This window comes from Mandrillus leucophaeus, unplaced genomic scaffold (assembly GCF_000951045.1).
Source record: "Mandrillus leucophaeus isolate KB7577 unplaced genomic scaffold, Mleu.le_1.0 Scaffold2013, whole genome shotgun sequence".
In the NCBI taxonomy this organism is placed as follows: Eukaryota; Metazoa; Chordata; class Mammalia; order Primates; family Cercopithecidae; genus Mandrillus; species Mandrillus leucophaeus.
In genome coordinates, this window is record NW_012102048.1 from 34638 (window position 1) to 47620 (window position 12983).

Here is a 12983-nt window from a genome sequence, read left to right on the forward strand (position 1 = left end):
AAAAAAAAAAAAGGAATTGAGCTTAGAGGAAAGGTCTGGGCTGCAGACAAAGTTCCAGGAATTATCAGTGTTCAAATGATATTTGAAGTCATAGAAGACCAAGGCTAAGTATATTTATAACTATATACATGAACTATTATACACATACACACACACACACACACACACAAAATTACAGAATCATACCTTAAGGAAGAATAAAATGTATTTAGATGTGTAAGAGTTAAATAATAAAATAATAGAAGAGCACTGTCTAGAAGCAAAAGGTAGCAATGACTTCAAGAACAGAGCAATTATCATTTTGATAATAAGAGCAACATGAACCAATACCAAGTCCGTTTTATGTACCAATCATTGTGTTTTAAATTCATTAAGTTGCTCCATCCTCACAATAATAACATTAGGTACCTAACAGTTGCTTCATTATGGTTATGAGGAAACTGAGATAAAGAGAGCTTAAGGACTCACCCAAAGTCATATTGTCAAGAGTTGCAGACATTGTTGGCTGCCTATCCAAAATTCACTTTTTCCTTTTATAAACAAAACTTTTTCCCTTTATAAACATAACTGCAATTTTTCAGGCAACTTTCTTTATTGTACTGCCATATGCCTCACAGGAAATAGGCCCAATCTCTAACCTTAAGTGTGTGATTTATTTGTTTAGTGCTATCACAGTGATGTTATTCACCTTGCCAAAAATTGGTTTGCCAGTGGTATCTGGTCACAATTTCGGCTCTTGAGACATAAGGCATAGCATCCATCTTATGACAATGAGAAGACCTAGTCTAATAAGGCTGACAAACTAGGAGTCCAAGGCAAAAGACTGAAAACAGGTTAATGATGACATTTTTCAGCTGCTGAGTCAATCAATTCTAGAGCTAACCTACCGAAAGACTTACTGGTTTGTGCGATAGTATATTTTCCCTATTGCTTTCAGTCATTTTGAATTGGGTTTTCTGTTATTTGCAGTAGAAACAACCCAAACTGATAGAGTTAGCAGGCTATTTTGTTTGATTGTTTGGTTTGTTTGTTTTGTTTTGTTTTGTTTTGTTTTTCAGACAGAGTGTTTCTCTGTCGGCCAGGCTGGAGTGCAGTGGCACGATCTCGACTCACTGCAACCTCCGCCTCCCGGGCTCAAGCAATTCTCCTTCCTTGGCCTCCTGAGTAGCTGGGATTACAGGCATGTACCACCATACCCGGCTAATTTTTGTATTTTTAGTAGAGATGGAGTTTCACCATGTTGGCCAAGCTGGTCTCGAACTCCTGACCTCAGGTAATCTGCCCTCCTCAGCCTCCCAAAGTGCTGGAATTACAGGTGTGAGCCACCGCACCCAGCCAGCAGGTTATTTTTAATTGAGTGGTAGGAACAGAAGCTAGATTTCAGCGAGTGTAGGTGTAAATAAGAGGTAAGGATTCAGAAAAATAAGTATTGACTACATTTTTTAGAAGCTTACTTATGTTTTAAAAAAAATGAGACAGTTTTGGTAGCGAATTAGGCACAGCAAAGTATTAATCTGAGAATGTTGCAATCTGGTCTCTTACAAATGCAAAGAACCTGGCTATCCAAAAAGCAGTGTAGCAGAATGGTCAAATTCCAGGCTTTGGAGAAAGACTGATCTGAGGTGGTTATATAACCTTGCAAGTGACAACTTACTAAACTGTTTCTCCAGCTATAAAATGGTGGTAACAATAGCATCTACATGCTTTGTTATTTAAATGTGACAATGCATACACACAGTACCTAGCACAGAAGAGCCACTCAGTAAATGTCAGCTATCACTATCATCATTACTAATATCATCCGGTTCTCCTGACAGTCAACAAAATTCCTGTCAGGAAAATCAAAGGATTAGAATTACAGAAGATTAAGCCAAAGCCATGTCACCCAAACCACAGAGCTTAGGGAAGTGGCAAGATGAAATTTAGGAAATGGGTTACAAGTCTCTATACCAGAAAAAAAAATGAGAAGAACTGCAGCAGCTATTTCTTCAACAAGTCCTACCAATACTGATGTTATCAGCACCACTTACTGGCACAATATTTGTTGATGTAAGACAGGGGTCCTGCAACACTTGCCTCACAGGAGTTTCCCAACCAGGTGGGGCAGGGCAGTCAGGCTCCCCAGTCCTGTTCGTTCGAAGGATGGAGAAAAGGTAGTGCCTTAACTGTGTACACTTTCTTAAGGTCTTGAAATTCCCTTCGTTAGCATTGCCCAAACTTCAGCCACACACAATCAGCACAAGCAGAGAACTTCCAAGGGAAGGTTGATAAAGGCATAAAGGAAATTGGATATCCTTATACGTGGCCTCAGTGCCACAAGGCAGCACTGGACTCCTGAGACCAAGGAAATCCCCATAGTTTCAGCCAAGCTGAAACAAGGCACCTCAGCCAAAAATCCTTACCCTTGCTTCTATGGAGACAAACAGAGGATGAGGCCTAAGGGTGGCTGTGACACCAGATGATACATAGGTTGGCCAATGTGGGTTGAGTGAAAGACTTATTGAGGTCTGAGAGAGTTTTAAAAAAATCTATGTATCTTGAAATTCTGCACTTGCTCGGTGATTCGAGTACAGCCAGTGGTAGGGGAGTGAAATCCAAGGAGGATTCTACCCCTTGGATAGCTTTTCAGTGGAAAGCAACACATAATATCACTTTCTCCAGAAAGCCTTTTCTGAAACCTCTCCAGTCTTGGATCAGTAACCTTCTCCATGCTCCCACAGTACTCTTTTCTTCCCCTATCAGAGCACTAATTCCACTGTGCAGTAAATAATGGTTATTCGCATGCTTCAACCACCAGACTGGGAGCTGAAAGAAGTCAGGGACTGTTGTGTATATCTTTATATCTTCAACACCTAGCACGCTACCAGGTATATAGTAAGCATTCAATAGCCATTTGTGGGATAAATGAATGAAAGTGTTTTCAAGCATTTAAATTAGTAAAACTATAAATTTTGAGCGTCCATATTATTTTCCCCTTTAGAAAGAATAAAACAAAGATTCAGAGAGATTCAAAAACATGCCTAAGTTCATACAATAACTAACAGAGGAAGAATTGTGTCCCAGGTCTATATGATTCTGTAAGTGTGTATTTTGCGTCTTGACATCTATGGACTCTAAGGCTCCCAGAAAGTTTGCCTTGACCATTTTCTATGTCATTCAAAGATTGGGAAGAATATATCTATTGCATTAAATGCATGACAATAGATGCTCCAGGGAGCAAAGTCTAAAAGTAGTAACAAATTTGTACTTTTCCAGGCAAGCAAGAAAAACAGTGAACAACAAATCATAATCCAGGAAGATATAAGAAGCCAACAGGTTGCGGAGCATAAGACGAAACTGCATTCAGGACCTCCAAAACAAACATTGTCTAAACACAGGTATATTAAATCATTACTTACTGAAGAAATGCTAAATATCAGTTCATGTTCTAGACACTGAAGACAATAAAATGAAAAAGACACGGTCCATGCCACTGAGGAACTCACAATCTGGTGGGTGAGACAATCAAGACCACAATGACTATGCAATGTTGAACCAGTTTTTATACTATTATCTCTCAGCCCTCAAACAAGTATTCTATATGCCACTTTATGATGGGACTCAGAAAACTAAACTTTCCTTTGATAATTTGTGCCCTCTTGGATCCTTCAAATATGGGTGCTAGATAAAGACTAGGAGGAAAGAAAAGAGGTGAAGGGGTTTGTTTCTTCCAGTTTGCTTGCTGTTCCTGACACCATTGTTTCAACAATAGCTTTTCATCCAAGCCACAGTAGTTGATTCCAGTTTCCTATTTATTCCCACAATCTAGAATCAGTCTCATCACACTCCCTCAGAAATACCGGCGCCAGTCAGCTGGCAGCTGCTTCTCAGAATTCTGAACTACAGCTCTGAATATGAGGTCCCTTTTCAAAGTTTCTGAGGTAGAAGCAGCAGCCAGGTAACACCCTTTTCACAGATGTCTTGGTCCCAGCTCTGCAGGCATTTCCTTTGAAAGCCTAGATTATGATAATCCCAATTTCTTCCCTTTGTTCCCTCATACCTAGGGTGTTTCCTCACTTTACTGTTTCCTGCAGTCATCATCTTGGTGTTACTTCAGTGTTACTTTTTTTGTTTGTTTTTTCAGTCCTTAAACATCTATTCTACCAATTCCCTATATTAAATTCTTTGTTAAAATAGTGTGGTTTCTGGGCCCTGCATGATACAAAAGTGACATGAGCACAATGTGCTCTGGGAGCTCAGAGTAGAAATCTTACAGAGACTGAGATGATTAGATAATATAAAATTGAGAACCAGACTGAGTCCTAAAAAAATTAACTAAGCCAAATAAAGGAGAGGTGGGGAAAGAGAAAGTGTTCCAGGCAAAAGTAATAACATGTGCAAAGTTATGCAGATGCTAGAGAGCATAAGTGGATCAGGAAAAATAGAGTAGTTCTGTATGATTAGGATAGGATATGAAGCAAAACAAGTTTGACATGATGATAAATAAAGAAGAGCCAGTAAAATTTGTTGACTAATTAGAGTTAGAAGATAGATTTGGGAAAGGAAGGAAGAAGGTAGAGTCTAGGGGTATCTTGCTTGTGTGACTGGATGGAAGAACAGGTTTGGGAATAAGATAAAAAAGCAGTGAATATTCCCTCATCAGTCTATCACAGACACAAAGCTGGAAGCCAAAGAAAGACAAAGCTAGAAGCCAGCATAATTAAAGTTCACATATCCTCCTACTATTTCATAGCTGTGTGATTTTAATCATTGAACTGCCTTGACAGTCAGTTTTAGTGACAAGCAAACAGGAATAACAATGCAATAGAACTGTGTATAATCATAAGGACAGCTCTACTTATTGAGCTCATGTTGTAATAACAACCATAACAATAAAAGAGCTAACACTGAGGGATTGATGTAAGGTTCTATACTAGGTGCTGTACACATATTTTTCATCTTAATGCCAATGTTTTAAATTTCTAGTAAAATAAAAACACTATTATCAGGACAGTAAGACCATTTGGGGGCCCTTTACAGGAGGGAGGAAAAAAGCACAGATGTCACACAGAGCATGCATGAACTTCATAAAATTATTTCTGAACACTTTTTTTATTTCACCTAAGGTCTCTCTCTTCAAAGCAGTCACGTTTTCTCTCTCTTCAAATCTCCAATCCCCTGACAGTCACTGTCCTGCCATGCTCCCCCCATTTACCACAAGCACCCTCTCCAGTCTCCTAGTAGTAGCCCAAACTCATTATTTTCAACAAGGTCACAAATCTGATTTTCTCTCAGATTTTTATGTATGTCCTCATACACAAAAACAAGCTCTGCAACAACTGACCCCCTTCCTCGGAACTCCTTTTTAAAAGGCAACAGAAAATTTAAATAATCGAATATCTCTCAAATGTTTAAAGATACACTCTGCCCAAAAAGTACCCCCAAATTACATTTCAGGTAAAAGTTGGTTCATAGAAGAGAGAGACAAACCAGGACCCCCTGAAACATAGAACCACCCCATAGTTCTGTTATATAAGCTTGGAGTCATATATCTATATTCTTGAATCATGACTCTGTCAGATACTTTTTTTGAAATGCTGTTGAGATGATCAAATGAGAAAACATGTATAAAGTATCTCTTATGATACAAATTCATTTGATGCAGTTTTTGATGAAATTATATTTCATTAAAAGATTTTGAAGGTCTATAATTTCATAATATTAGCTAGTTTTTATTTACATTAGCCATCCATGTTAAATGATAGGTTTTTAATATGCATAGTGATACAAAGTTTCATTTTAAAATGATTAAGTTAGAATAAGTGACTCAATTTTAATAAGTATATTAACAACAACAGAGCTGATGTGCAAACAAGACAAAAATCCTAAAGATGGTACATGAACGACTGAGATCTACACAATGGCACCCTATGTCACAGTGTGCTAAGATGAACTGTGGTACCTGTTAAACAGAATATTACAAAGAGAATAATCCAAGTTCTTGGCCCTCTAATACCTCACAGCTGCTGAGAAGTGTTTACTTAGCAATAGAGACACAGAAGTAACATATATGATAACTATATAAAATACTATCTACTATGCTAAATACACATTGGAAAAAGTGTGCGTGTGTGTGTGGGGGGGGGGGTTCTCCTATTAGACTCACTACCAAATATTAATCTATTCAGTAAACGTTCAATGATGTCTACCAAACTTTAGGCCTTGTTCTGGATGTTGGATATGCAAAAACAATAATTTTTAGTCCTTTCTGTCAAGGATCTTACAGTTAATAGGAGGAGGATGCAGACAAATAATCATAAACTCTCAACAAAGGACAAAATACTGAAATTAGAGGTCAGAGAGGTTCCCAGTGAGAACAAGGGAAGGAAACAGAGAAAGAAGAATCTAGGAAATATGCTAAGGTAGCATGACCACAGAAGTAGAACAAAAACGAACATAAATGACTCCTTAAGAGAGTGGAAATGCTCACCTGTACTTGACAATTCCATTGATCATTGGGTTCACGTCCTTGATTCTGTTGATATAAGCCTGAACAACATCTATACATTTCACCTGCAAAATACAATACTTTAGTTAGCAGCCATTTATTCACTAAACAATTCATTCAGCAAGTATTTCCTGAAAGATTCCTGCATACATTAATCATTTTTTGAGACACTTTCAGTGAATTACCCAGTGTAGTCCCCCATGAGGCAAAATATGAGGCTGAGGAGGTATAGGATGTCTATTTTGGAGGTAAGATGTCAGAAATATACCAGTATAAGAAAGTTCCAAACAATAAGTAGGGACAAAAGGAATAAACTCTGCTGAAATTAAATATAAATTGGAGTTCTGGGATATTATGTATATATACTAAACTAGCAAATATTTTGTTCTAGTAAATAATCAATGAAAAAATAGATATCGTTTCAGTAATACCCTGAAACTTAACAGTTTAAGATCATCTCTGCAAAACCAAGAGTTGGGGAGTGGAGACATAAAAGGACGTAAATGTAAGATTTCCAGATAAAACACAGGAAATCAAGTTAAATTTGAATTTCAAATGAATAGAGAGTAATTTTTAGTATAAGTATGTCCCAATTATTGCATGGGGATGATTATACTGAAATCTATATGTTATTTATCTTAAATTTAAATTTAGCTAAGCATACTGTACTTTTGTTTGCTAAATTTACCAACCCTAAACCAAAGGTCTTAAGTTAAGCATGTGAGGAGGGATAAGACAAGGAAAACATCCTGGGTGGGTGCTACAAGATTATTATTTAATTATTATATACAATTGTAGTTTTAATGTTAATTCTTAGACATGACACAATGAACATTAGAAAACTGCAAAGCCAAACAGAACCCCCAAGTAATGAGGAGAGAAAAATAATTAAAAAGAAATCAGATCAAGACAGAAAAAAAGAAGGAAAGGAAAGAAAAAAGCAAGTTTGATAAATTATAAACATTACATCAAGTGAAAAGGATTAAACCAATTACATAATAAGTGTGAAGGACTGAATTCCCCTGCCAGAGGGCAAAAACATTAAATTTGGTTTTAAAAAAAAAGCTCAGCTATACAATGTTTATATGAAATTCATCTGGAACAAAAAGACAATGAAAGATTGAAAACAAAGAGTTAGGCAAAGATATACTAGGTGAAAACAAACAACAAGAAAGCAGAGGCGGTATCATTAATATCAGAGAAAGCAAATTTTAAAACTAAATCCTAAAACGGTATGACATATGAGGATGCTATAACAGTTGTATACTTTTCTAAATTAATAAAGCAGGCAAATACGTGAAGCATATACTACAAATACAAAGAGAAGTTGACCAGATGTATAAGTACAGTAGCAAACAATATAGCTCTCTCAGAGACTGACAGACCAAGGAGTAAAAAGTGAGGATATATCTGAGAATTTAATAATACAACCAACATGCTCAAATGCATAGTGAGGGAGAATTTTTACCCCATCAAGAATATGCTCTTTATTCATCAATCATTAACAAAAAATAATCATGTCACACAAAGCAGATCTTAAATCCCAAAAGATTTTAGAGAATTTCTTAGTCAATTTGACAAATTATCCAGGAATATTAGAAACCCAAAATTAAACGGTGATATTTAGAAGGCTTAACTATTTCAAAAACATTTTTCCATATAATCAATGGATCTAAGAGGTAAACAAAACTAAAATGGCAAATTATCAGTAAATTCACAAAAAGAGGAACATTTTTTATCAAATCTATTGAATATGGCTAAAATTGTCCTAATATATTTTTATTTATAAAAATAAAAAGTAAGACAACATATAAAGTATTCAACTTAAAATAACAGAAAAATAAAGAAATTTTTTAAAGAATAACAAAATCAAGATAAAATTTAATAACAGAAATAAAATAGGAACAGTAACAACAAAACCAGTATAAAAAGATGAACTAACTTTTAAACACCTATCAAACGGATAAACTGCAACAAGCATGATGGAGAGAGAGTGTGTGCAGAAAAATGGTTAATATTAAGAATGAAAAAAAAAAGATGCAACCATAGATACAGGGGAGATTTACAAAATTATAAAAGAAAGTTATATGTATTTTTTCATTTGGGTTAATTCTACTTGTCCTTTAGAATTATGCATCTAGTAGGTTTTCAGTAAATGTTTGTTAAATGCATCCACAGACAGAGATTTCAGCCACCATAACTCAATAGTCTAGTGTATACACAGCTGGTTATATACATTAACAGCCTGGATTGTCAAGCTGATGTCTAGCACCTGGTCACTCCATCAACGTACACAACCCCAAAGATCTTCAACTGCCACTGCTACCCTAATTGAGTTTGTAGCATGTAGAACGTGACAAAAAAAAAAAAAAAAAAAAAAAGGCAGGGATTAGAAGTAGAAGTTAACATGACCATAATTGCCATTTGCTGAATACTTATTATATGCCAAGAACTTTATATACGTTATGTCATTAACTCCTCCTAGCAACACATGTAATATTATCCCCATTTTACAGATGAAGCAATTGAGGCTCACTGAGGTTAAGTGACGTAACCAAAGCCACATAGCTGAGCCTGGATATTTTTGTTTGCTTTTTCCAAATGAACCTTGCTGTCGTAAGAGAAACGAAGACTAGGTACATGGTTAGAAAATTCACTCACTACAGAAAAGTACAAATGAAAAGTGAAAGCTTCTCACTCTCTCTCTCTCTTTCCCTCCCTCACTCCCTTATTCCCTTCTCCCCTCTCTTCAGCTGTCTCCCTCCTTCACACAAAAGGAATCATATCATATTCATTGTTCAGTACCTTATATTTTTACCACTTAACATAATTCAGAACTATTTACATATCTGTTCCTTTAGATCAACTTCATACTTATTAATGACTGTACCATATTTCTCTGTATGGACAGACTAAAGGAAGAACTAGTGATATTTTTTATTACTTATCTAAACACTGAAAATACTTTTTTTCTAATTTTCTAAAGTATTGATTATATTTATTATAAATAGGTAACATGAACACATGTTTCAAAAATCTGAAAGTAAAAAAGATCATGCAATGAAGCCTCTTTCCACCCTTGTCTCCTAACAAAGGAGATGAATAAAGAGTGGGACTTATGGTTTCAAAACTTTATTGACTTTCAGATCATCAACAAAATCAAATATCCAAATGTGCGAAAACAATGACCAGGCTATGTATGGTGGTGGCCATAAGTTGATATATTTTTGGCAAGGCCCAACCTTGGATACCAACTGAGGCTGTGGAGGTTCAGATGACATAGTGGTAGACTGAATTCTGAATAATAGAAGAGTAACCATATAGAGATACAAAAGCAAGCATAAAGACAGTAGACACTGACTCACAGGAAACTGACTGTTCAATCAGATCGTTATCAGGAAGCATACTCTTCCATAAAGTGTCAACAAAAATTGAGTAAGATTCACCTGGCTCTACCACTTTCTAGCTGTGTGGCATTGGACAAGCTATTAGAAAGCTCTAAACTTTATTTTCCTTTTCTGTAAGATGATGATAATTACATGTACCTCAAAATGTCATTACGAAGATTCAATTTACAAAAATCTAAGTAAAATGTTTGCCTTATCAAGTGGCACATGGTAGGTGTTTAATAAATTTAGTTGTTTTGCAGTAATAATATTTCCATGTGTAAAAAAGGCAGAAACTAAGGGATAAACAAAACTTTGTATCCACTCCACTTCTCCCCTTCAGAATATTTTTATAAATCTAGATAAACTATATCTAGATTATCTCTTCTCATGGGCAATCATGAATAAAAAATGGCTAGTTACCAAAAACCTGATGATAGTAATAATAGTAATAGTTAATATTTACATAAGACTAGTATGCCAGACAATGTTCCATAAGTTTTACATATATGAATTTATTTAATTCATCACAACAACTCTAAAAGGTAGATTCTATTATCAAATTCATTTTTCTTAAAGAATATCAGATACACAAAAGGTTAAGAAATGTTTTTAAGGCCGGGCGCGGTGGCTCACGCCTGTCATCCCAACACTTTGGGAGGTCGAGGCGGGTGGATCACGAAGTCAGGAGATTGATACCATCCTGGCTAACACGGTGAAAACCTGTCTCTATTAAAAATACAAAAAATTATCCGGGCGTGGTGGTGGGTGCCTATAGTCCCAACTACTTGGGAGGCTGAGGCAGGAGAATGGCGTGAACCCAGGAGGCGGAGGTTGCAGTGAGCCGAGATCGCACCACTGCACTCCAGCCTGGGCGACAGAGCGAGACTCCGTCTCAGAAAAAAAAAAGAAAAGAAATGTTTTTAAGATCACAGAGCTAGATTGTAGAAAAGCTAGGATTTCTGAACCCAGGCAGTCTGACTCTAGAGTCCATCCTTCTAATCATTATGTTACACAATCTCCTATGTGCCAGGTGCTTGATATGTATTATCTGCAATTGTTGTGGCACAAGGTCACACAGCCATGGACAGACAGTCCAAAATTTGAAATAGATCATCTTTCTACTATTAGGCTGGTGCAAAAGTAATCGTGATTTTTGCCATTAAAATTAATGTCAAAATCTCAATTACAAAAATCGCAATTACTTTTGCACCAACCTAATACATCCCATTGCCTCCCTAACTGTTAGAAAGTTAGAAAAGCATGCATGGGTGGGTAGAGGCTGGGGAGGGGATACGGCAAGAAGATAGGATAGGTCTTTGAAAGGTAACCAGGAGTGTAATACAAATATTATTAATTCATACAGTCAGGAACACATACTGAGATACTCAGGAAGTATTTGCTGCATGCCTCTTCTTTGTTAAGTAGTATTGTAGATTCCAGAAATAAAACAATGACGAAAAACAAATGAAACAGCAGAGAGATGAAAACAAGCGGAGTATAAATAAACAATACTAGACTGTAGCTCAAGATCTCTAGGTAACCAATCATTTATACGACAGAGATGAATAGTCCTACCTGCACAACTCTAGAGAAAACGAATGAGCTGCTTAATTTTTTTTAATTTAGAACTTTCAATAATTTTTGTGCAAATCATTTTACTTCAGTTTTCTTATGCATAAAATATGAATATTACCTATATAACTGCATCCGTGAAATAGAATATGTTTAAGTACCCAGGCAGAGTATTTCACATATACTATGCACTAAATATTTGGTAGACACACCTTTTACTATCCTAGACCAAGTACTACTTTCATTTTAAATCAATTTTAAAAAGAATTGGTTGAATCGTAAGCAGCAGGTAGGTCTGGGGCCTGTGAGAGAGGGAGGAATACAGAGAGAGAAAGGGGGAGGGAGAGGGAAAAAGAGAGACTGACTTTCCATGACTGAGAACTCACACCTGGTTTACCCCACACACAGTAATTATGCACAAATAGGACAAATGGATAGGAAGGACTATGAGGGTACCAACCCATGCCCACAGTAAATGTCCTTGGTAAAAATAAACGTACTACAACACCCAGAAGTCTCCCTTCATTCCCAATAAATGCCTCTCCTAAGTCAAGTCGCCCTAGTAGAGAATGGAAAGGAAACCGCAATCACCGCCACCACTAAGCTTCCTGGATCCCGCTAAAATACCTGTCCCTCCAGCCTCTTCTGAATTGCACTCTCACCTTTCTCTGTCGGATCAGCTTGGCCAGCTGCATCCCCGAAAGCAGAAGCAATGGTTCAGTCACAGGCGGAGGGGTCTTTGAGGCAAACTTTGGGCCCCTTAAGACTAAAGCTGCTCGACCTACTAAGCCTATGAAAAAGCCTAGCGCCCGCAAAAGGAACACTTGAATGCGGGCGGTAAATGAAGGTGCCATCGTAGCCTGGATTCCGCACGGTCCTAGTGCTTGAGGGTTACGTGCACCCTGGGGAAAGGACGAGCAAAATACTAAGCAAAGAGGTACTTATGAAGCCTTTCCTTTACAAGTCCAGTGTCTACCCACAATTCCACAGGAGCTTGTTTATCATCACCTGCAGGGCTCCTAGCCAGAGATGGGGGCGGAGCCTTCCCGGCAACTGCCTGTGTGCAATGCTACCTGTTGTTAGTGCTGTTGTAACCCAAGACAGAAAGTGAATCATAAGAAAGAACACTGGCCTTGGCATTCCCCAGTTCTGCTACTGCGTAGCCCTGGCCAACTTACACTATATCTCCTAGTCAGTTTACTCATAAGAAAAAAATGGGAATAACTACTTCTATATCAAAGGGTTACCACAAACACTAGATAATAAATAAAACATTTAGCACAATGTATGGTAAATAGTATAAGTGGTAGTTGTTATAGTTTGTTTCAGTTGTGCTTATTTAAAAAGTGTTGTAAGTATACCTTTGTATGCAAATATTCAGTATGTTCAACAAACAACTAAATGGCAAGCATATACATATTTTCCATATGCATATTATTTAATCTTTATAAGATCACTAACAGGTAGTACTGATGAACATCAAATATCCAGCCCATCTGTCTCCTAAACTGGACACTTGAAATGCCTTTTTGACA

General features: G+C 36.8%; 1 protein-coding gene across 1 annotated transcript in view; it reads right to left on the bottom strand.

The window, feature by feature from the left end:
- The window catches only part of LOC105539268 (fatty-acid amide hydrolase 2-like), a 25446-nt gene extending 12896 nt beyond the window's left edge, over positions 1–12550 (bottom strand). The window contains exons 1-2 of the mRNA XM_011979454.1: positions 12111–12550; positions 6470–6552 (exon numbers count right to left, since the gene is read on the bottom strand). Coding sequence (XP_011834844.1) covers positions 6470–6552; positions 12111–12302 — 275 coding nt within the window. The 5' untranslated portion in view covers positions 12303–12550. The remainder of the gene's footprint in view (positions 1–6469; positions 6553–12110) is intronic.
- Positions 12551–12983: the final 433 nt, after the last annotated feature.